Source organism: Lampetra planeri, chromosome 55, assembly GCF_965212315.1.
Source record: "Lampetra planeri chromosome 55, kcLamPlan1.2.h2, whole genome shotgun sequence".
NCBI lineage: Eukaryota > Metazoa > Chordata > Hyperoartia > Petromyzontiformes > Petromyzontidae > Lampetra > Lampetra planeri.
In genome coordinates this window covers 5,372,503-5,397,502 of record NC_136161.1, presented here as the reverse complement: position 1 = coordinate 5,397,502, position 25,000 = coordinate 5,372,503, and the positions used below count along the sequence as shown (strand labels likewise).

General features: G+C 54.4%; 2 protein-coding genes across 2 annotated transcripts in view; both read right to left on the bottom strand.

Moving 5' to 3' along the window:
• The window catches only part of LOC144735492 (uncharacterized), a 34,031-nt gene extending 13,670 nt beyond the window's left edge, over nucleotides 1-20,361 (bottom strand). The window contains exons 1-2 of the mRNA XM_078617891.1: nucleotides 14,449-20,361; nucleotides 4,093-4,359 (exon numbers count right to left, since the gene is read on the bottom strand). Coding sequence (XP_078474017.1) covers nucleotides 4,093-4,359; nucleotides 14,449-15,216 — 1,035 coding nt within the window. The 5' untranslated portion in view covers nucleotides 15,217-20,361. The remainder of the gene's footprint in view (nucleotides 1-4,092; nucleotides 4,360-14,448) is intronic.
• A 98-nt stretch (nucleotides 20,362-20,459) lies between these two features.
• Nucleotides 20,460-24,994, bottom strand: LOC144735556 (uncharacterized). The gene is made up of 2 exons (XM_078617998.1): nucleotides 24,079-24,994; nucleotides 20,460-21,963 (listed from the first exon to the last, which is right to left on the bottom strand). Exons 1-2 carry the CDS (start codon nucleotides 24,158-24,160, stop codon nucleotides 21,431-21,433), a joined length of 615 nt encoding a protein of 204 aa, XP_078474124.1. The 5' UTR covers nucleotides 24,161-24,994; the 3' UTR covers nucleotides 20,460-21,430.
• Nucleotides 24,995-25,000: the final 6 nt, after the last annotated feature.

Here is a 25,000-nt window from a genome sequence, read left to right as displayed (position 1 = left end):
TCGCCTGGTCTACAGGATGTCGTGGGTACCACCATCATCATCATCACGGTGGCTAGGAGATGTTGACTACCTCGCCAGGTGTACAGGAGGTCGTGGGTTCCACCACCACCACCACCATCATCATCACGGTGGCTAGGAGATGTTGACTACCTCGCCTGGTGTACAGGAGGTCGTGGGTTCCACCACCACCACCATCATCATCACGGTGGCTAGGAGATGTTGACTACCCCGCCTGGTCTACAGGAGGTCGTGGGTTCCACCACGACCACCATCACGGTGGCTAGGAGATGTTAACTACCTCGCCTGGTGTACAGGAGGTCGTGGATTCGATCCCGACCCTGACGACGCCTGCTGCTGCTGCTGCTGTATATTTGGAGTCTGCTTCTCTCTCTTCCCGTGGCGGCGTGGATTTTACTCCAGGTCCTCCGGTTTCCCCCCTCCACATTTAGAATCGGCTGCTGCTATGAATGTCCGCGTGATAGAGACATACAGAGACCCATAGAGATACACAGAGACCCATAGAGATACACAGAGACCCATAGAGATACACAGAGACCCATAGACACACACAGAGACCCATAGAGACCCACAAAGACCCATAGACACACACAGAGACCCATAGAGACCCACAAAGACCCATAGACACACACAAAGACCCATAGTGACCCACAAAGACCCATAGACACAGAGAGACCCATAGAGACACACAGAGACCCACAGTGATACACAGAGACCCACAGAGACCCACAGAGACCCATAGACACACACAGAGACCCACAGAGACCCATAGACACACACAGAGACCCATAGAGACACACAGAGACTCACAGTGATACACAGAGACACACAGAGACCCATAGAGACACACAGAGACCCACAGTGATACATAGAGACACACAAAGACCCATAGAGACACACAGAGACCCACTATTTTCCACTCTTGCCAGCTGTAGGACCCCACTAAGTGATGTCGTCGCTGGTCAGAAGCGGCGCTGCCCATCACGACAGCAGCGCAAACAAAGTGGCAGGATAACCTTATCGTCTTCGTCATCATCGTCATCATCGTCGTCATCGTCGTCATCATCGTCATCATGATCATCATCGTCGTCATCATCATCGTCATCATCATCATCGACGTCATCAACATTGTCGTCATCGTCGTCGTCATCATCGTCATCGTGTGGACATTTATAGCGGCGAGGGACACACTGAGACGCTGGGTTCGATCCCTGGGTCTGGGTGTCTCTCTCTGTCTCTCAGGGGGTTCATAATGACCGATCCAGAGACACTGAGATGCTGGGTTCAAGCCCTGGGTCTGGGTGTCTCTCTCTGTCTCTCAGGGAGTTCATAATGGCTGAGCCAGAGACACTGAGACGCTGGGTTCGATCCCTGGGTCTGGGTGTCTCTCTCCGTCTCTCAGGGAGTTCATAATGACCGATCCAGAGACACTGAGATGCTGGGTTCAAGCCCTGGGTCTGGGTGTCTCTCTCTGTCTCTCAGGGGGTTCATAATGACCGATCCAGAGACACTGAGACGCTGGGTTCAATCCCTGGGTCTGGGTGTCTCTCTCCGTCTAAGGGGGTTCATAATGACCGATCCAGAGACACTGAGACGCTGGGTGCGATCCCTGGGTCTGGGCGTCTCTCTCTGTCTCTCTGGGGGTTCATAATGACCGATCCAGAGACACTGAGACGCTGGGTTCGATCCCTGGGTCTGGGTGTCTCTCTCTGTCTCAGGGGGTTCATAATGACCGATCCAGAGACACTGAGACGCTGGGTTCGATCCGTGGGTCTGGGTGTCTCTCTCTGTCTCAGGGGGTTCATAATGACCGATCCAGAGACACTGAGATGCTGGGTTCAATCCCTGGTGTCTGGGTGTCTCTCTCTGTCTCAGGGGGTTCATAATGACCGATCCAGAGACACTGAGACGCTGGGTTCGATCCCTGGGTCTGGGTGTCTCTCTCCGTCTCTCAAGGGGTTCATGATGACCGATCCAGATACACTGAGATGTTGGGTTCGATCCCTGGGTCTGGGCGTCTCTCTCTGTCTCAGGGGGTTCATAATGACCGATCCAGAGACACTGAGACGCTGGGTTCGATCCCTGGGTCTGGGCGTCTCTCTCTGTCTCAGGGGGTTCATAATGACCGATCCAGAGACACTGAGACGCTGGGTGCGATCCCTGGGTCTGGGTGTCTCTCTCCGTCACAGGGGGTTCATAATGACCGATCCAGAGACACTGAGACGCTGGGTTCAATCCCTGGGTCTGGGTGTCTCTCTCTGTCTCAGGGGGTTCATAATGACCGATCCAGAGACACTGAGACGCTGGGTTCGATCCCTGGGTCTGGGCGTCTCTCTCTGTCTCAGGGGGTTCATAATGACGGATCCAGAGACACTGAGACGCTGGGTTCGATCCCTGGGTCTGGGCGTCTCTCACTGTCTCAGGGGGTTCATAATGACCGATCCAGAGACACTGAGACGCTGGGTTCGATCCCTGGGTCTGGGCGTCTCTCACTGTCACAGGGGGTTCATAATGACTGATCCAGAGACACTGAGACGCTGGGTTCGATCCCTGGGTCTGGGTGTCTCTCTCCGTCACAGGGGGTTCATAATGACCGATCCAGAGACACTGAGATGCGAGGTTCAATCCCTGGGTCTGGGTGTCTCTCTCTCTGTCTCAGGGGGTTCATAATGACCGATCCAGAGACACTGAGACGCTGGGTTCGATCCCTGGGTCTGGGTGTCTCTCTCTGTCTCAGGGGGTTCATAATGACCGATCCAGAGACACTGAGACGCTGGGTTCAATCCCTGGGTCTGGGTGTCTCTCTCTGTCTCAGGGGGTTCATAATGACCGATCCAGAGACACTGAGACGCTGGGTTCGATCCCTGGGTCTGGGTGTCTCTCTCTGTCTCTCAGGGAGTTCATAATGACCGATCCAGAGACACCGAGACGCTGGGTTCAATCCCTGGGTATGGGTGTCTCTCTCTGTCTCTCAGGGAGTTCATAATGACCGATCCAGAGACACCGAGACGCTGGGTTCAATCCCTGGGTCTGGGTGTCTCTCTCTGTCTCAGGGGGTTCATAATGACCGATCCAGAGACACTGAGACGCTGGGTTCAATCCCTGGGTCTGGGTGTCTCTCTCTGTCTCAGGGGGTTCATAATGACCGATCCAGAGACACTGAGACGCTGGGTTCAATCCCTGGGTCTGGGTGTCTCTCTTTATCTCAGGGGGTTCATAATGACCGATCCAGAGACACTGAGATGCTGGGTTCAATCCTTGGGTCTGGGTGTCTCTCTCTGTCTCAGGGGGGTCATAATGACCGATCCAGAGACACTGAGACGCTGGGTTCGATCCCTGGGTCTGGGTGTCTCTCTCTGTCTCAGGGGGTTCATAATGACCGATCCAGAGACACCGAGACGCTGGGTTCGATCCCTGGGTCTGGGTGTCTCTCTCTGTCTCAGGGGGTTCATAATGACCGATCCAGAGACACTGAGGCGCTGGGTTCGATCCCTGGGTCTGGGTGTCTCTCTCTGTCTCAGGGGGTTCATAATGACCGATCCAGAGACACTGAGACGCTGGGTTCAAGCCCTGGGTCTGGGTGTCTCTCTCTGTCTCTCAGGGAGTTCATAATGGCTGAGCCAGAGACACTGAGACGCTGGGTTCAATCCCTGGGTCTGGGTGTCTCTCTCTGTCTCAAGGGGCTCATAATGACCGATCCAGAGACACTGAGATGCTGGGTTCAATCCCTGGGTCTGGGTGTCTCTCTTTATCTCAGGGGGTTCATAATGACCGATCCAGAGACACCGAGACGCTGGGTTCGATCCCTGGGTCTGGGTGTCTCTCTCCGTCTCTCAGGGAGTTCATAATGACCGATCCAGAGACACTGAGACGCTGGGTTCAATCCCTGGGTCTGGGTGTCTCTCTCTGTCTCAAGGGGCTCATAATGACCGATCCAGAGACACTGAGACGCTGGGTTCGATCCCTGAGTCTGGGTGTCTCTCTCCGTCTAAGGGGGTTCATAATGACCGATCCAGAGACACTGAGACGCTGGGTTCGATCCCTGGGTCTGGGCGATTCTCTCAGGAGGCTCACGGTCGTACCGCCCCTGGTCCAAGTCGGCTGATGATGGCGGCAGGAGACGAGCCGAGAGCTCTCACCGATTGCCGCTGCCGCTCCTTCATCGTCGTCGTCGTCGTCGTCAGCGGCTGCGTCTTCACGTTTCACCGCGAGGTGAGGGCTCATCCCCGGCTCTGGGCTCTCCTCATCATCATCATCATCAGCCTCTTGTTTGATGAGCGGAGGTGGAGGATGTGGAGGTGGTGGAGGAGGTGGAGGAGGAGATTTGACGAATGAAGCCATCTGAGAGGCAGGCGACACGGAATCTCAGACGACAATTTAGACAGCGTAGACACACACACACATACACACTAACACACACTAACACACACTAACACACACACTAACACACACACACTAACACACACACTAACACACACACACTAACACACACACTAACACACACTAACACATACACACACACTAACACACACACTAACACACACACACTAACAACAACAACCGCCATTCGCCACTAAGTGGCGGTGACGTCACCACGACGCTGGTGCCAGGCCATGTGCACCTTGAGGCCACGTGAAGTGTCGAACGCCCGCTGGCAGGAGGTCACGGGGCAGACCCAGCAGGTGCCACGGGTCGACTGACCGAGATGACCGAGATGACTGGCTGATGCACCACCTGTGCCCCCTACTGTACCAACTTTCTGTGCTTTAGCCACCCGGCACTCCGCTCGTTGTTGTGAGCGTCGCTCCTCCGCCCTCCGTTGTTGTTGGAGGGCGACTGCCTCCAACTGCCCAGTAGCGTCCTTCACGAGCCTCCTCCACTGAGGCCGATCTTGACACCGCTGGTACCAGTCATCGGCAAGTCCACTCAGCTCCACGTCCTCCTGTACCACATCACTCCATCTCTTCTCTAGCCCGTGCCGCGCCTGTTTAGCCCCCTCGATCCGGCCGAACAAAAGCTGTTTAGGCATGCGGTGGCTGGGCATGCGGGCCACATGACCCAGCCAACGCAGCCTTGCCTGCCGGAGGAGCTCACCGATGGGACTTTGCCCAGATCTTTCAAGGATTTGTGAGCTCCTCACACAATCCAGCTTGGTTAAACCCAGGATGGATTGTAGGCAGGCCAGCCTAAATGTTTCCAACCGGCGAAGATGCTCCATTAGGGGGGTCCACGTTTCGCAAGCGTAGAGAAGGGAGGGAATGACTGTGGCCGAGAAGACCTGAAGCTTCGTGCGGAGCGACAGACCAGGTAGCTTCCACACAGCGTTACGCAACCGATGAAAAGATAATGCCGCTCGACTGATTCGGAGTGAGACCTCTGCTGTTAAACCGGAGCCGGTCATGAGCACACTGCCCAGGTATGGGAAACTCTCCACTCTCTCCACAACTGCCCCATCACCGATTGGGAGTTGTGGGGGTGGAGTGCCAGATGGTACAAAATACCCAGGCAGGTGCTTAGTTTTGGTGGGGCTGATGGTAAGGCCCCACCTCTTAGTGGCACGCTCCAGTTTCAGCAGCAGCGCCTCCAACTCCTCCTCTGAGTGAGCCGCAATTACTAGGTCGTCTGCATACATAACGTGGTTGAGCAATAGGGAGCCATCCCTTGACCACACCCGGGCATCGATCAGCCTCCCATTGTATCTGTACCAGATGGAAATTCCTCCGGTACAACTACTTAAGGCTTCACGAACTACGTAGTCTAAAATTATGTTAAATAATGTTGGAGCCAGAGGACATCCCTGTCGCACCCCAAGGTGTACAGGGAATGGCTCTGACTCCCGGCCACGTCGTTTTACCCGGGCCAACTCACCATCATGAAGGTCCTTAATGAGCGTGAGCAGAGAGTCAGGGACTCCGAAAGCACGAAGAACAACCCAGTGCCCAGGCCTACTGATGGTATCATAGGCCTTGACCAGGTCAATAAACCAGAGATGTAGGTCTTGTTGGAATTCCCTACACCTCTACTGTAGCAAACGGACAGAAAATATGGCATCTGTGCCGGTCCACCCTTTCCTGAAACCACATTGGGGCTCCGCAAGCCTCTCCTCAGAGTGCCTGGCAAGGCGATGTTGAATAATCCTTGCCAGGACCTTTCCCGGCACACTGAGGAGTGAGATGCCCCTGTAGTTGTTACAGTCTGTGCGGTCCGCCTTCTTAAAGAGGGGGACCACCAGGGCATCCTTCCAATCCTGCGGAACCCGTCCAGTGGTCCAGACTGTTGTTTTGATGTCATATAGGGCAGTCAGTGCACAAACGCCACCCTCCCTCAGCATTTCGCTTGGGAGATCATCTCTGCCTTTCCTGGTCTCAGACTCTGGATCGCCTTAAGTACTTCCTCAACAGATGGCACTTCAGACAGCCACTCACAGGGGGTGACTTGCTCTTCCAATATTCGAGGCACCGCAGCCTCAGCAGGTTCATCCCCACTTTGTGCCATGATGTTTTCCTGGGTGAGGGATTTCCCCTCCCCCAGGACCTCACAGAAATGCTCAGCAAATCTGCAAACCTGTTCCTGGGGGTCGGAGATTGAATCAACGTTTTTTCCCCTAATGATGGTAATAGGTGTGGCGCTGCAGGTTACTTTATTGATGGAGTTAAATAGTGATTTGTGATTTAACACATTAACACACACACGCACACTAGCACACGCACACTAACACACACTAACACAAAGATCCCCCGTGTAGCCTCTAACAGACTATAGGGGCAAGTGCTGTTAGTAGCGAGTAGCAGCAGAACTTATGAAGGCTACCGGCGCTGTGGCACACACAGAGGGGGTGGGTGGCCAGCACCACCACGCCCGGCCGCCTTTGTCTTCCCAGTGGCGATGTTTACTGCACAACCGCACCGGGAACTCGTTTGAGGCTGAGTCGACCTAGGGGAGGCCCAGGACCGGTTCAGACAATCGTCACCGGTGGTGTTGGCCGTGAGCCGGAATCGAACCCGGGTCACCGGGTTCGTAGCGCTAACCACTGCACCACCACTCCCCCCACACACACACAGTGCGCTAACCACTGCACCACCACTCCCCACACACACACAGTGCGCTAACCACTGCACCACCACTCCCCCCCCCACACACAGTGCGCTAACCGCTGCACCACCACTCCCCACATACACACAGTGCGCTAACCACTGCACCACCACTCCACACTCACACACAGTGTGCTAATCACTGCACCGCCACTCCCCCCACACACACACAGTGCGCTAACCACTGCACCACCACTCCCCACTCACACAGTGCGCTAACCATTGCACCACCACTCCCCTCACACACACACAGTGCGCTAACCACTGCACCACCATTCCACACTCACACACAGTGCGCTAACCACTGCACCACCACTCCCCACTCACACCGTGCGCTAACCACTGCACCACCACTCCCCACACACAGTGCGATAACCACTGCACCACCACTCCACACTCGCACACAGTGCGCTAACCACTGCACCACCACTCCCCACTCACACAGTGCGCTAACCACTGCACCACCACTCCCCCCACACACACACAGTGCGCTAACCACTGCACCACCACTCCCCACTCACACAGTGCGCTAACCATTGCACCACCACTCCCCCCACACACACACAGTGCGCTAACCACTGCACCACCACTCCCCCCACACACACACAGTGCGCTAACCACTGCACCACCACTCCCCACTCACACCGTGCGCTAACCACTGCACCACCACTCCCCACACACACAGTGCGCTAACCACTGCACCACCACTCCCCACACACTCACACACAGTGCGATAACCACTGCACCACCACTCCCCACACACAGTGCGCTAACCACTGCACCACCACTCCCCACACACTCACACACAGTGCGCTAACCACTGCACCACCGCTCCCCACACACACAGTGCGCTAACCACTGCACCACCACTCCCCACACACTCACACACAGTGCGCTAACCACTGCACCACCGCTCCCCACACACAGTGCGCTAACCACTGCACCACCACTCCACACTCGCACACAGTGCGCTAACCACTGCACCACCACTCCCCACTCACACAGTGCGCTAACCACTGCACCACCACTCCCCACACACTCACACACAGTGCGCTAACCACTGCACCACCGCTCCCCACACACAGTGCGATAACCACTACACCACCGCTCCCCACACACACAGTGCGCTAACCACTGCACCACCGCTCCCCACACACAGTGCGCTAACCACTGCACCACCGCTCCCCACACACACACAGTGCGCTAACCACTGCACCACCGCTCCCCACACACAGTGCGCTAACCACTGCACCACCACTCCACACTCACACACAGTGCGCTAACCACTGCACCACCACTCCCCACTCACCGTGCGCTAACCACTGCACCACCACTCCCCACACACAGTGCGCTAACCACTGCACCACCACTCCCCACTCACCGTGCGCTAACCACTGCACCACCACTCCCCACTCACCGTGCGCTAACCACTGCACCACCACTCCCCACTCACCGTGCGCTAACCACTGCACCACCACTCCCCACTCACCGTGCGCTAACCACTGCACTACCACTCCCCACACACACACACAGTGCGCTAACCACTGCACCACCACTCCACACACACACAGTGCGCTAACCACTGCACCACCACTCCCTACTCACACACACACAGTGCGCTAACCACTGCACCACCACTCCCTACTCACACACACACAGTGCGCTAACCACTGCACCACCACTCCCCCCACACACACACAGTGCGCTAACCACTGCACCACCACTCCCTACTCACACACACACAGTGCGCTAACCACTGCACCACCACTCCCCCCACACACACACAGTGCGCTAACCACTGCACCACCGCTCTCTACCTGTCTCTCTGTCTCTCCCCGCGTCTCTTGAGTCTCCAGCTCCGTTACTCCAACCCAGCGGGCGACAAGATGCAGCGCGAGATGCAGCGACCCCCCGCGCAGGCGACAAGATGCAGACCAAGACGCGGCACACACAAAGCGGAAGGGGACGGACAGGAAACCGTCAGCGGGTGCGGCGAGTGGAGAGAGGCTGCCAATTGCCCGTCAGGAGCTAGAGCGGTACCGCCTGGGCCCCTGCAGGAGAATGGAGGTCCGGGGTTGATTTTTTACACGCTTTTATTTAACTCACTCTTCTTCTTGGTTCTTTCGGTAAAGTCACGTAGAAGGGAAATAATAAAATAATAAAAATAAAACATAATAAAATATTATGCAGGGATTCATCTTCTTGGTTCTTTCGGTAAAGTCACGTAGAAGGGAAATAATAAAAATAAAACATTAAAATTATTCTCACGACGTTTCGGCCACAACGCAAGCAGCCGTCCTCCGGTGAAGAACAGGTCAGCGTCTGAATGAGCACCACCAGGCTTATATTCAGGGGCGGTTTCTTCATTAGGGCGATTGGGCGACGCACCACCAATGTCATTCAACCACAGAGTCACGCTAGCCGTCACCGTCAGCCTCTGGATATAGTCCAATCAGCGTCATGTCACGTTCTGTGGAGTACCGCCTCTTTTTGGGCGATTTCACTCCGGCTGAGAATCGCCCCGATTGGCCCCATAGACTTACATTCAAAGATGTTTTTTTTCGAACGGGGGCGCTGCAATGCATTCTCTACGGCTTCCGGGAGGGCTCGCCCTAACGTGCTTACGTCATCATACGTAAGCACGTTTCATCCAACAATATAATGTATTGCCACCTAGTGGAATCTTTAATAAAAAAAACTTGAGTGGTTTGTTTTAATAGTGAGTATATAAACAAACAAGATGTATTGTAAGAGTCACTTTATTTTTCATTAATATTAAAGAAGTGAAGTTGCCTTTACATGCTTAAGCTGTTAATTTATTCATTGCATGGGTGGACCTTATCCTTATCAATCATCCAGACATTTGCCCCCCCTGAGAGATTTTGCAGGAGCCACCACTGCTTATATTTAAGCTGGGTTGGAGGGGGAAGAGCGCCTTGACAAAAGAATTTGCATATCAAGAGGAATTTAGCATATTTATGGGAAATGCAGATATGGGATTAGTCACGAAAGCTTTAAATCGAAATTTAACTCACTCTGTCTGTAATTCAATTTTTAATAAAAAAAAAAGTTTTTTTAGATTTTTAAACATTATTTCTAACATGTTATGTTTCGGCTTGGGTATAATTGTCCACGCTCAACTGACGTTGGCTGTAAATCACCACGGTCCCTTGCGTTATGGCAAGCTTCGGGGCCACTTCCTGGAGTCGTGGAGTTCTACCATTACTAGTGGAATGTGAGGTTACACCTGGGCGATAGTGATTGGCTCTGCCGGCCTCAACCTGCAACCAATGGGGAGTCGAGCCAGGGGCGTGGCCCTAGAGCCGGACAGTATCTTGTATGGCTGAGGATTGGCTGCGTGGTATCACGTGGGCCAGGGATTATAATGGGTGGAGAAAGACATGCACGCGGTCAGTCTCTCTCCCTCACGCTGTCAGCCAGCAGCGTGAAGCAGAGGTCGCAAACGGGTTTTGATTCCTTACCCGTACCCGTACCCGGCCGCACCAGGGTCGCAAACGGGTACCCGTACCATTACCCGGCCGTACCCGTACCCGGGTACGGGTAGGGTACGGGTATCGGGTACCCGATTGCGACCTCTGGGATGAAGCCATGTTGCAGGCGCGGGTGGGTTGATTCTAGCAACTTGAATTGTGAGCAGAGACAAGACGTTGGGAAATGAGTGACAAACAGTTACTCACCAGTGACTCACGGTCTACCCGTACCCGGCCGCACCAATGTCGCAAATGGGTACCCGTACCCGGCCGGGTAGCCGGGTATCGGGTAGGGTACGGGTATCGGGTACCCGGTTGCGACCTCTGGCGTGAAGGAGCGAGGTAACCAAGTGAACGAATGTGGTGAAAGCTGTGAACGGAAACGAATAAACAACTCTCAAGTCACGACGTCGTCTGAACGGGGTTAATTACACTAGTACGGTACATTTCATTAAAGCGTATTTTTTTTTTTAAAGTTTTTTTTCTATATTACTTATTATTGGCTCCATTCGAGTAGAAGGATTTGGTCCACACACACCGCTGCTGCTGCTGCTGGACCACCACCTTCTTACCTGGCAGAGCCACGGAGTACAGCTCCTCTGGGACACCCACCCCACGGGTGTAGAAGGGAGTGAGATGGAACAGATGGAGATTAGTCCAACCACGGGTGTAGAAGGGAGATGTAACAGATGGAGATTAGTCCACCCACGGTGTATAAGGAAGATGGAACTCACTCACTCTCTCACCCACCCACTCACTCACCCACTCACTCACCCACCCACTCACTCACTCACCAACTCATCCATTCACTCACTCACCCACACACCCACTCACCCACCCACCCACTCGCTCACCCATTCACCAACCCATCCATTCACTCATTCACCCATTCAACCACGCACCCACATACCCACTCACTCATCCATTCACCCACTTAGTCATCCATTCACCCACACACCCACTCGCTCACCCATTCACCAACTCATCCATTCACCCACTCAGTCATCCATTCACCCACTCGCTCACCCATTCACCAACTCATCCATTCACTCATTCACCCACGCAACCCACACACCCACTCGCTCACCCATTCACCAACCCATCCACCCACGCACCCACACACCCACTCGCTCACCCATTCACCAACTCATCCATTCACCCACACACCCACTCGCTCACCCATTCACCCACTCACCCATTCACTCACCCATACACCAACACACCCACCCACACACCCACACACACACCCACTCACCCACACCCACACACCCACCCACACACCCACTCACACATTCTTGAACAGCCACAATGGGGATTCCACTTCTAGCGACAGCCCCGAGCTCTCGTTCAGGGCCCCCTTTTATACTCGAAGCGCGGCCTTGCTCCGCCCCGGCCACGCCCCCTTTCTGGAACCTACTGGCGGGTTCCGGGGGCTCCCCGATGGGCTCCTTCTATGAACTTTCCCCAAGATGTCCCCCTCTCGTATATACCTTGGCCTGCTGGCCTGAGTACTGCCGTTCACCGCAGTTCCCCTTTTCCGCCAGCAGCCAGGGCTATGCCACTACACGTGCGTGTGCGCCCGTGTGTGCGTGTGTGGGGAGCGGGAGTGTAGCGGTTAGCGCGCTGCGCTACGAACCTGGCGACCCGGGTTTGATTCCCGCTCACGGCCAGCATCAGTGACGATTATCTGAACCGGTCCTGGGCCTCCCCTAGGTCGACTCAGCCTCAAATGAGTACCTGGTGCGGTGTGTAAACATCGTTACTGGGGAGAAAAAGGCGGCCGGGCGTGGTACTGGCCACCCACCCCCTCGTGTGTCGTGGCGGTCTTCAAAGGTGCTATCCGCTCGCAGCACTTGCTCCTACAGTCTGTTAAAAGGCTACACGCGGGGTCTTTGTGCTACTACGAGATGGGGCTGTATAATTGGAGTCTGCATCTCTCGCTCTCATCATCATCACCACGCTGGCTATGAGATGTTAACTCCCTCGCCTGGTCTACAGGAGGTCGTGGGTTCGATCCCGACCCTGACGATGCCTGCTGCTTCGCCTTGCGCAAGGGGGGAGGAGGTGGGAGGAGGGGGGGAGGAGCCAGAGAAAATAAGTAAATAATGAATGTCACTTTATTCGCAATTCAACGGTCGACGATTGCGACGCAGACGCTTGAAGCGCAGCCCGCTGGCCTCCGCCCGAACGCCTCCCGCGCGTCGCCGCCACCGTCACTTTCGTCGTACGTTCGAAAGGCAGAAAGCGCGCAGCCCCTGCCGCCGCTCGGCTCGTGTTCACATTTCACCGACGAGGACGGCACGAGTGTACGCATCGCCACAGCTCCCCCCCCTCCCCCGTGTAGCCTCGAGCAGACCGTTGGGGGCAAGTGCTGCTTGCGAGCGGTCGTCACGGGCTCCGCTGCCCGTCGGCGCCGGCGGCGGTGCCGTCCCGCTTTGTTGGGTACGGCATTGGCACGGGGGCTGAACGTCGATCGGCTCCATCGGATGTCTCCAGCGTATCTGTGAAGGGTCTCGTTCCGAAGGCAGCGTCCCGAACGTAGCCTTGGGACGTGGTGCTGGGAGGCCAGCACCACGCCCGGCCGCCTTTGTCTCCCCCCAGTGGCGATGTTCACTACTCACCACGGCACCAGGTAACTCATTTGAGAACAAGTCGACCCAGGCGAGGCCCCAGGTACCGGTTCAGGTAATCGTCACCGGCTATAACCACGGCGGCAGCCGCCGTCCGCCACTCAAGCGGCGGCGCTTGCGTCAGGCCGGGGCGAAGCGTGGAACGCTCTCGCTGCCGACGGGTGCCACGGGTTCACCGATGTGCCAGGCTAGGTCCACTTTGGGGCATTCGCGTGGAGTGACAAAGGCTGTCGCTGCTGGCAGGAGTTTAGAGGCCCAGGTGCCACGGGTTGACTTTCCGAGATGACTGGCAGATGCGAATAAACATACAAGACGAACACATTACACACACACTTCTACAGTGAGGGAAAAACGTATTTGATCCTCTGCTGATTTTGTACGTTTGCCCACTGACGAAGAAATGATCAGTCTATAATTTTAATGGTAGGTTTATTTGAACAGTGAGAGACATAATACCAGCAAAAAAATCCAGAAAAACGCATGTAAAAAATGTTATAAATTGATTTGCATTTTAATGAGGGAAAAAAGTATTTGACCCCCTCTCAATCAGAAATATTTCTTGCTCCCAGGTGTCTTTTATACAGGTAACGAGCTGAGATTAGGAGCACACTCTTAAAGGGAGTGCTCCTAATCTTAGCTTGTTACCTGTACAAAAGACACCTGCAGACCGTTGCTGTTGTACACCGTGTTTCCTGCCACTGGGGGTGCCCTGGGAATGTTTGAGACTGAGGTGCGATGCGAGGTGCTTAGAATTGTAAGCCATGTCGTGTAAGTGCAAAGATTCGATTTTTGTTTTTATTCCCGGAGCCGCGATTCGGCCAAAGTCAGCGCAGAACCAAATTGAATACGCTCAGGGATTTGTTTTTTTCTAGAGTCATCGGTGACCGGGCTGAGATGATCGACTCAATGCACTTTCGACACTCGGTTAAACCACAGCTCAGTCTGTTTCGGCCTATAAGTCTCTGGTGCATCTCTGTGTGAGGTCTATGGACCTTTGGGTGTGTCTATTTGTCTGTGCAAGTCACTGGTGACCGAGATGAGACCATTAGCTCACCACACTCGAGAACTTGGTTTACCCAACAAGCAACAGCGACCGGAAATTCGAACCCAGGATCCGGGCCATCTCACCTCTGAGTCACGAAGCCTCCCTGCCGTATGCTCATCCGATCGGCAAATCCCTCCCCACTTTCTGACCAAGCACAAATCCCTTCGACCTCATGGCTTATGCTCGCCGGCGTGCGTCCTCGCGTGCCTCTTGAGGGTGTCAATCTGCGAGAAGTCCTTGCCGCACTGCGTGCAGACGTGCGGCCTCTCGCCCGTGTGGATCAGCACGTGCCTCTCCAGGTTGTAGCGCTGCGAGAACCCCTTGCCGCACTCGGCGCACACGTGCGGCCTCTCGTCCGTGTGCGTGGCCGCGTGGATCCTGAGGTTGGAGCGCTGAGAGAAGGCCTTGCCGCAGACTCCGCAGACGTGCGGCCGCTCGCCCGTGTGCGTCACCAGGTGGATCTTCAGGTCCGAGCGCTGCCTGAAGCCCTTGCCGCACTCGGTGCAGGCGTGCGGCCTCTCGCCGGTGTGGATGCGCGCGTGCGTCTCCAGGTGGGAGCGCTGCGGGAAGCCCTTGCCGCACTCGCCGCACGCGTACGGCCACTCTCCCGTGTGGATCCCCGAGTGCGTCCTCAGCAGGCAGCGGTACGGGAAGCCCTTGCCGCACTCGCCGCACACGTGCCGCCTCTGCCGTTCGCCGCGAACCACCCGCCTGCGTGCGGGCATGGAAGCCTTCGCAGATTCCGATCGAACGACGCACGGCTCCTTCGGTGCCAGTGTCCTCATCCGTGGAACGTTGTTGTTGTTGTTGCGTGACGCGACGCCTGTAAGCGTCTTCCCGCACCGCAGGCAGCATCGTGGGGACAGTCCCGTAGGTTTTGCTTGACCCGACACGAACCACCTGCCATGGTCCCTCCGGCACGCCTCGCACAACGGCTCCATCTCCCTACCCTCGTCTGCCGGACGCACGCACGCACGCACACACACGCGTATGTGTATTCAAGATGGAATCCATAACAATGCCGCAGCGTCTGCCCGCACTGCATCCTGCAGGTGTCTTTCTGTTAATGTGAGTGCTTAGGGTGCGAGATGGTTGCTTTCTCTTGGTCACCTCTCGTGTGTTTACATTCTCTGTAAAACACAGACTAACACCACCATCCGTGGTGTGGCTAAGTAGCGTTTGATCGTGGACCTGATGGGTCAGTTCGAGAGTTACCTGTGTACGGGTGACTCCTGGACGGCCTATTGGGCCCTCAAACACCTCCGCTCCAAAGCCAAACCTCTAGTGTCCTCACCGAAGGTGGCCGATGGATCTCTTGTATCAGATTCTCGGGAGTGCTGGGGCTCTGTGGGCCAGGTACTCTGAGCAGCTCCTCGCTCCCTCCTCTCCAGCTGTGCAGCTGGATGTGCCTGATGCACCCGGCATCCATTCTCCACTAAGTGGCGGTGACATCACCGCGTCGCTTGTGCCAGGCAAGTAGACGCCGCGTGAAGTGTCGAAGGCTCGTTAAAAGGTCACGGGATAGACCCAGGTGCCATGGGTTGACTGAGAAGACTGGCAGATGGACCACCTGTGCTCCACTGTGCCAACTTGTTGCATGTTATCTACCTGGCACTCCGCTCATTGTTGTGAGCGTTGCTCATCTGCCCTCCATTGTTGCCTCCAACTGCCCAGTAGCATCTTTCACAAGCCTCCTCCTTAGATGCCGATCTTAACACCACTGGTACCAGTCTTCAGAAAGTCCACTCGGCTCCACATCCTCCTGTACCGCATCAGTCCATCTCTTCTCCAGCTTGTGCCGTGCCCTTTTAGCCCCCTCTATCCGGTCAAACGGAAGCTGCTTGGACTTGCGGTGGCTGGGCATGTGGGCTACATGACCCAGCCAATGCAGCCTTGCCAGGCCAGCATGAAAGTTTCAAACCGGTGCAGATGTTCCATGAGAGGGGTCCACGTTTTGCAAGCAAATAGAAGGGAGGGCATGACTGTGGCTGGAGCATCGTGTGAAGTGCCATCCTCCACTTCAGGGAGCTCTAGACTGGTATTGAGGTCTACTCCTCCATGCCGAGCCGGTACATCTCGGAAGCTGTGGGTAACCCCCATTTATTCTCCTGTCCCATCATTTCACAAGTGTTGTGCTGGGGGATGAAGTCGAATTGACAAAATGTGGATCACTGGTCCAGTGAGCTGCAGCTGACCATCAGCCCACCGCTGTAGCAACTTCCCGCCTGACTAGGACATGAACGGCGATGAGGCGATGTTCACTACTCACCACCAAGTCCACCCAGGCGAGGCCCCAGGTACCAGTTCAGGTAATCGTCACCGGTGGTGGTGGCCGTGAACGGGAATCGAACTCGGGTCGCCGGGTTCGAAGCGCAGCTGTAACCACGGCGGCAGCCGCCGATCGCCACTCAAGTGGCGGCTCTTGCGTCAGGCCAGGGCGAAGTGTGGAACACTCTCGCTGCCAACGGGTGCCACGGGTTCACCGATGTGCCAGACCAGGTCCACTTTGGGGCATTCGCGTGAAGTGGCAAAGGCTGTCGCTGCTGGCAGGAGTTTAGAGGCCCAGGTGCCACGGGTTGACTTTCCGAGATGACTGGCAGATGCGAATAAACATACAAGACGAACACATTACACACACATATAAATACACCTTGACACATTCCTCAATAACAATACCACGTGTGTCTGTGCGTGCAGCCTTAAAAAGAAACGAATAATTGGCGACGTTTTGAGCAATGGCCCTTCTTCAGTGCCAATAGATGAGCATCACGAATATCATTTGTCTGCCCCTGTTGAGGACGGTTCGCGGCAGCGGTTGCCGAACGAATACATCATGAGGTCGCACTCATTGACACACAGAGTGCTTGCCACAAATGAACCACAATACCCCGCCGATCTTGTCAAGGGCCATAGACCATCACGCGAACTTCGGTCAATCTCGCAGCAGCGTGTTTCAAGCTAACCGTCTAACACAATCGCCCCATTGCGCGGCGCTTTCAGATGCACTTCTGCGCCCGTCTGGAACGCTCTTCCTTCCGATATTAGGAATCCACTGTAGCTATGCACTTCCAAATGATCCAGATAAAAAACTAATTTCTTTAGAACTGATTTTTGTGTTTAGTTTGTTGTCCTTCCACTGCACCTCCGATTAGCACGGTTGGAGATGTACGGTGCGAAAGAAGTTCAGCATACATACACTTTATTTTGGTGCAATTGTGAACAATAACCTTATCAGACAATAGTACATCTAATCGGTATAACAAATCGGTTCACTGCAGCTCAAAGACTCAGTCCTACAAGGCCGAGTCTTTGAGCTGTCCATGTACTCGGGCATTTGAAGGCATGAAGACCAGAATCGGTAATGTTTGCGACAATGTGTTCAGGGAGGCAGTTCCATATCCAGACAACAGAGGGCGCGTCTGTCCAGGGAGCATGTTCTGGCAACTGGGGGAGGGGCAAGGGCGTGGCTTAGCAAGGTTGTGCATAATGGGGTGGCGCGGCATCTCTCACACAGGGGTGGATGCTTGGCCTGAAGGTCTGCGGGGCAGTGGTTGGAGCGCGTTGTGTACAGGGGGCTGTGACAGCGGCAACTTGTCGACGGTGATGCAGGCTGCGGGTGGCGAGTTGCGCGCTGGCGGTGGCTTCATCGAAACCAATTCATTTCACCACCTGCTTCTGGATGCTGTCGAGACGCTTCGAGTTGAGTCGGCGGGGCGTCCACGCGGCACAAAGAGGCGTACTCCATGACACTGCGGACTGGAGCTTTGTAGACCGTGGCTCGGCCCTCTGTGTCAAGTCTGTAGGCCATCTTTTTCAGTGGACGCAGTTTCTGTCCTGCTCTGATGGAGATGTTGGTGACGTGTTTTTGACCCATGTCGGCTTGCTGTCAATGGTAACACCGAGGATCTCCGAGCTTGTCGGCTGATGCTACCTATCAGTCATTAAAATGCAGATCCAGCTTGGATGGAATTCTTTTCCAAGATAGTGCCATGGTCTGGCACTTTGATGGCTCAAAGGTGATCTTACATTTGTCTACTCAGGTGTTCATTTGACGAAGATCTCTGTTCAGACCTGCTGCCAATGCATTGCTTTCAGCAGGTGATCTTATTCGAGCGTGGAGGGTTGAGTCGTCAGCGAAGAGGTACAGCTGGTTCTCGCAGACATCGACTAGGTCGTCAATGAAGGTGGGGGAAGAGAAGTGGACCGAGAATTGATCCTCGTGGTAAAGAGGCGTGGATGGGAGAATGTTCTCAGGCCTGGCCAGACAATACAACTCTGATGGATCTGTTGGAGAGGTTGCTCTGCAGTCATGTCAGAAGCTGTCCAGATATCTCCTTGGAGCAGAGTTTGGCACAAAGACCGTTGTGCCACACTTTGTCAAAGGCTCCTTTGATGTCCAGAGCTACGACACGGACTTCTTCCCCCTTGTCCAGCGAGGTGTTCCACCTCTGAGAGAGGATGTTCAGAAGGTCCGCTGTGATGTGACCTGGTCTGAATCCAAACTTCCTGCAGGAGATCAGGATGTTATTGAGCATGTAACTTTTAAATTGTTTGTTCACCGCTGTCTCCATAATCTTGCTAGTGATGCCGAGCAGGGATATGGGGGATGATACTTTGATGGGTCGGCTTTGGAGTCCTTCTTGTGCATCGGGGTTACTGAGGCCAGCTTCCATCGGTTTGGGAATACTCCACTCGAGAAGCAGCAGTGGAAGAGGCGACACAGAGGGCTTGGAAGTTCAGCGCTGCATTGCTTGACAACTCTGGTGGTGATTAGATCTGGGCCGGTGGCTTTGTCAGGCTTGAGTTGCTTTAGGAGTCTGTTGATGTCTTTTGACCTGAAGGTGATGTTCTCAATTGAGCAGGTGGTGCTTGGTTCGATGTATGGGGCCGGATCTTTTGCACTAGTCTCACGGAACATTTCCGCTTTATCCTGTGCCGTGATATGGGCAACATCGTTGTGCACAATGATATGGATGTCAGAATTTTCAGCTCTTCCAGAGAGGGAGTTGACGAGCCTCCACCATTTCTCACTGGTTAAGGCAGGGGTGGGGAACCTTTTTTCTGCCTAGGGCCATTTGGACATTTATAACATCATCCGCGGGCCATACAAAATTATCAACTTAAAGATTAGCCTGTTATATTTGGTCAAACATTTAATTAACTCACCCCTAATGTGATGGCTGGAACTGCCAATTGATTTCGTGAGCCTTATACGGCCCGCGGGCCGGACGTTCCCCACTCCTGGGTTAAGGTTTTAGCAATACGATCCTTCTTGAGTTTTATGTTGTAGTCCCATCTAGCCTGCTTCTCAGCCTGGCTGTAGGAGTGTCTTGCTTGGGCAAATTTCAGCTTGTTGACGGAAACGTTATTTTTCTTGAGCTGGTGGAAGAGGCGTCTCTTCTTCCTCGTGGCTCTCCAGCATTTCTCGTCAAACCATGCCTCATCTCCGGGCTTTTTGGTGACATTTTTGCCGGGGATGTATAGCAGCTCCATAGCAGCACAGATGATGTTAGTGACCTGGCCACACGTCTTCTCAGAGTCTTTCTCCGCTGAAGCCTCTCGTTCCCCAGTAATTGGCTTTGTTGTATTGCCACACTCTCCTCTTGTAGTGCTTGTCTGTGTACGCAGGGACATAAAGCTTTACAAGGACTGTGCTTTGGTCTGAGGTACCAATGTTGGCAAGCGATGTGGATATGGCAGGAAGGTCAGTCATGACATGGTCCAGGATTTGCTCACCTCTTGTTGGAAATTTAACAATCTGCTGGAGGCCAAAGGAGCTTGCAAGCTGTTCGGATATCTTGCCAGTCTTCACGATGGACATTGAAGTCTCCCACCAGCATGATGGAACGTCCATTGAACTGTCATTTTGACAGCGTGTCAGTGTCCAAGTGGTCAAACATGTGATTGTTAAGCATTGGGTGGTCTGTACACAGCTCGCATGAGTAGCTTCCGGGAACGTAAGGTGACTGTGAGCCACTTAAGTTCCATGTCTGTTGGATATCTTTGGGAGTCATGACGGATGGCAATTCCTTCTAGGCAGTCCACTGCAATGCCCCCTCCAGATGAGGCAGCTCTATCTCTTCGGCAGCATGTGGTGTAACCGGGTATCACAATGCAGTCCCCCCCCGTCTTGAACAGTTGGATCCAGCAATGTTTCCACCACGATGACAATTCTAGGTTCTCATTCTCATTGCAAAAGTTGACAAGTTCTCCGATATTGGATCTCAGGCCACGGATGTTGATCTCAATGATTCGCAGTTCCTTGTCTCGTAGTCGGTGGGCATGTCGTTTCCGCTTTGGTCCGTCCTCTGAGGCTTGGCTTTGTTTCTTGTAGTAATTGACAGTCGGGTTCAAGGGTTGCTGGCCCTTGACCCCAGGCACACTTGAGCAGTGTGGCGGATGTAAACGCTATACATGAGATGATCCAAAAGCATCCGAAGACACATAACAGATTGTTCTTGGGCATGAGCCCCTCGGTCAAGGGTGGGGTGACCAGCGTTTTTGTTATACCCCCAACGTGGATCGTGCCAAACACCCAGGGCGGCAACGATGTTTTCAGATTTTATTCGCATTAGTCTGAAAATCAAAATTGCATTCTGCTGGGTGTCATTAAAAAGCAAGTTTCCACACTTGCAGAACGTTGCTGTGTTGTACACCATGTGTGCTGCCACTGGGGGTGCCCTGGGAATGTTTTGAGACTGAGGTGCGATGCGAGGTGCTTTGAATTTTAAGCCATGTTGTGTAAGTGCAAAGATTCGATTTTTGTTTAATTCCCAGCGCTGCGATTCGGCCAAAGTCAGCGCAGAACCAAATTGAAAATGCTCAGGGATTTGTTTTTTCTGGAGTCATCGGTGACCCGGCTGAAATGATTGACTCACTGCACTTTCGACACTCGGTTATAACCACAGCTCAGTCTGTTTCGGCCTATAGGTCTCTGGTGCGTCTCTATTTGTCTGTGCAAGTTACCGGTCACCGAGATGAGACCATTAGCTCACCACACTCGAGAACTCGGTTTACCAAACAAGCAACCGAGACCTGGCTTCGAACCCAGGATCCGGGCTGTCTGACCTCTGAGTCACAAGGCCTCCCTGCCGTATGCTCATCCGATCGGCAAATCCCTCCCCACTTTCTGACCAAGCACAAACCCCTTCAACCTTAAGGCTTCTGCTCGCCGGTGTGCATCCTCGCGTGCCTCTTGAGGGTGTCGATCTGCGAAAAGCCCTTGCCGCACTGCGTGCAGACGTGTGGCTTCTCGCCCGTGTGGATCAGCACATGCCTCTCCAAGTTGTAGTACTGCGAGAACCCCTTGCCGCACTGCGTGCAGACGTACGGCCTCTCTCCCGTGTGGATCCGCACGTGCCTCTCCAGGTTGTAGCGCTGCCTGAAGCCCTTGCTGCACTCGCCGCACACGTGCCGCCTCTGCCGTTCATTGTGCACCACCGGCCTGCGTGCGGGCATGGAAGCCTTCGCTGTTTCCGATCGAACGACGCACGGCTCCTTTGGTGTCAATGTCCTCATCAGTGGAACGTTGTTGTTGTTGTTGCGTGACGCGACGCCTGTAAGCGTCTTCCCGCACCGCAGGCAGCACCGTGGGGACAGTCCCGTGGGTTTTGCTTGACCCGACACGAACCACCTGCCAAGGTCCCTCCGGCACGCCTCGCACAACGGCTCCATCTCCCTACCCTCGTCTGCCGCACGCACGCACACACACGCGTATGTGTATTCAAGATGGAATCCGTAACAATGCTGCAGCGTCTGCCCGCACTGCATCCTGCAGGTGTCTTTCTGTGAATGTGAGTGCTTAGGGTGCGAGATGGTTGCTTTCTCTTGGCCCACCTCTCGTGTGTTTACATTCTCTGTCAAACACAGACTAACAGCACCATCCGTGGTGTGGCTAAGTAGCGTTTGATCGTGGACCTGATGGGTCAGTTTGAGAGTTAGCTGTGTACGGGTGACTCCTGGACGGCCTATTGGGCCCTCAAACGCCTCCGCTCCAAAGCCAAACCTCTAGTGTCCTCACCGAAGGTGACCGATGGATCTCTTGTATCAGATTCTCGGGAGTGCTGGGGCTGTGTGGGCCAGGTACTCTGAGCAGCTCCTCGCTCCCTCCAGCTGTGAAGCTGGATGTGCCTGATGCCGGGCGAAAGGCCGGCAGGGGGGGGAAAGGAGGCGAAAGGCGGCTGGGGTTTGCGGCATCATGGCCGAACTTCTGCTGGCCGGCGGGGAGGATTTGCTTAGAGGGCTCCACCACTCGATGATTGATGCAGTTTGGAGATCGGGGTCTGTCCCCCCTCCACCCCCCCGACTAGAGACAGGGACCGATTGTCCCAATCTGGAAGGGGCGGACTGAGCTGACCGAACAAAAATACTGTGGGGGCGACGCTGCCCGCTGCTCTCGGTACCCGTCTTTCCGACAGACCTGTTCTTCACCTGAGGACGGCTGCTTGTGTTGTGGCCGAGACGTCATGAGAATTGTATTTTATAATGTTTTATTTTTTTATTTTATTATTTCCCTTCTTCGTGACTTTACCGAAAGAACCAAGAAGACCTGCCAAGGTACTCGCCCATATTCTCCTGGCAAGAGTCACCTTCCGATAAGCACCAGAGACCAAAAGAGGTTGGATTCATATCAAAGAGGACTGGATCCTGGCTCTTTGGGTTTTGGTGGAGCGTGGCAGGGAGTACAGGCAGGTGCTCCTTGCGGTCTTCATTGACCTAAAGAAGGCCTTTGTCGACTCGGTGCACCACCGGGAGGCACCGTGGGTAGTCCTGCGACCGCGCAAAATACCAGACGGCATTTTCGGTCCCATGTCTGCCCTCTACCCAAGAGTCCCAGGGTGCTGTTAAATGAGGTTGGGGCACCTTTGACGTCTTCTCTGTGAATGCCAGTTTGCAGCAGGAATATGTCTCGGCCCATAACAACAGCCACCATTCTCCACTAAGTGGCGGTGACATCACCGCGTCGCTTGTGCCAGGCACTTAGATGCCGCGTGAAGTGTTGAAGGCTCGTTAAAAGGTCACGGGATAGACCCAGGTGCCATGGGTTGACTGAGAAGACTGGCAGATGCACCACCTGTGCCTCCACTGTGCCAACTTGTTGCATGTTATCTACCTGGCACTCCGCTCATTGTTGTGAGCGTTGCTCATCTGCCCTCCATTGTTGGAGGGCGACTGCCTCCAACTGCCCAGTAGCATCTTTCACAAGCCTCCTCCTTAGAGGCCGATCTTAACACCACTGGTACCAGTCTTCGGAAAGTCCACTCGGCTCCACATCCTCCTGTACCGCATCAGTCCATCTCTTCTCCAGCTTGTGCCGTGCTCTTTTAGCCCCCTCTATCCGGTCAAACGGAAGCTGCTTGGACTTGCGGTGGCTGGGCATGCGGGCTACATGACCCAGCCAATGCAGCCTTGCCAGGCCAGCCTGAAAGTTTCAAACCGGTGCAGATGTTCCATGAGAGGGGTCCACGTTTTGCAAGCAAATAGAAGGGAGGGCATGACTGTGGCTGGAGCATCGTGTGAAGTGCCATCCTCCACTTCAGGGAGCTCTAGACTGGTATTGAGGTCTACTCCTCCATGCCGAGCCGGTACATCTCGGAAGCTGTGGGTAACCCCCATTTATTCTCCTGTCCCATCATTTCACAAGTGCTGTGCTGGGAGATGAAATCACTGTTCCAGTGAGCTGCAGCTGACCATCAGCCCACCGCTGTAGCAGCTTCCCGCCCGACTAGGACGTGACCGGCGACGGAACAAGAAGATGCTGCTTCATTATTTCTGTGCGACGCGATCAGAGGTGGAACTCTCACCTTCACCAATGTCCTCCCCTGACAACTCCACCTCGATGAAGTTCTGGTCTGCAGTGCGCAGACATCCATGGGAATCCTCCATCTCCTCTGGCTTCTGACTGGCTCCTTCCACTTTAACGATCTTCAGATCTGGAACTGAATCAAATCAAATAACTGAGCACCTTTGGTATTATAGCCGATCGTATAGCGCAAGGCTTTCGTGAAGGAAGTTGCTGTTGTGTTTCACAGAGGAATATCATCTGCAATAGTCTCAGAGCAGGGGACAATTCTGCTATGTTGCTTTAGCCAAAGTAAACATTGGGTTGTACGTTATCATATTTTGTAAAATGGGATAGTGACGCTGGTATACAATGGCCTCCTCTTTTTAAAAATAACGTCCCTAAGAATTCACTCTGAATTAAGTCTCTGGGTCTTTATGGCTCTGGATGAGTCTACGAGTCTCTGGGTTTATCTACAGCATTGTGGTTCATGCAAACTGCATCCGGGTGTTATATTGGGAGCGCTCGTGCAGTTAGCCCACTGCGCTACGTACGTAGCCAACCATGCTAATCGGAGGTGCTATGAGCCCAATTGACCAAGGTTTGATTTTCTGGCCAACGGCCGACATCTGTGGCGATTGATGTCTGAACAAGTCCTGGTTATCCCACCCCCCCTTCCCCCCCCCTTTTAACAACCCAGCCGACGAGCGTGAAGTATGGTCAAACTACCCCAATGAAACGACGGCCTGCAGCCTTTGTTCCCTGATGCTGATGTGTAACACACACTGGACCGGGTAATCATTTAAGGGCGAGCCAACCAGGCGGCGGGCCCAGGACCGGTTCAGATATTCGCCGATGTCGCTGGCTGCCGCGAGCAGCAATTGAACTCGGGTCTCCGCCAGGTTACTGGCGCAACGGCCGCGCCACCACTCCCCACTCGCAAC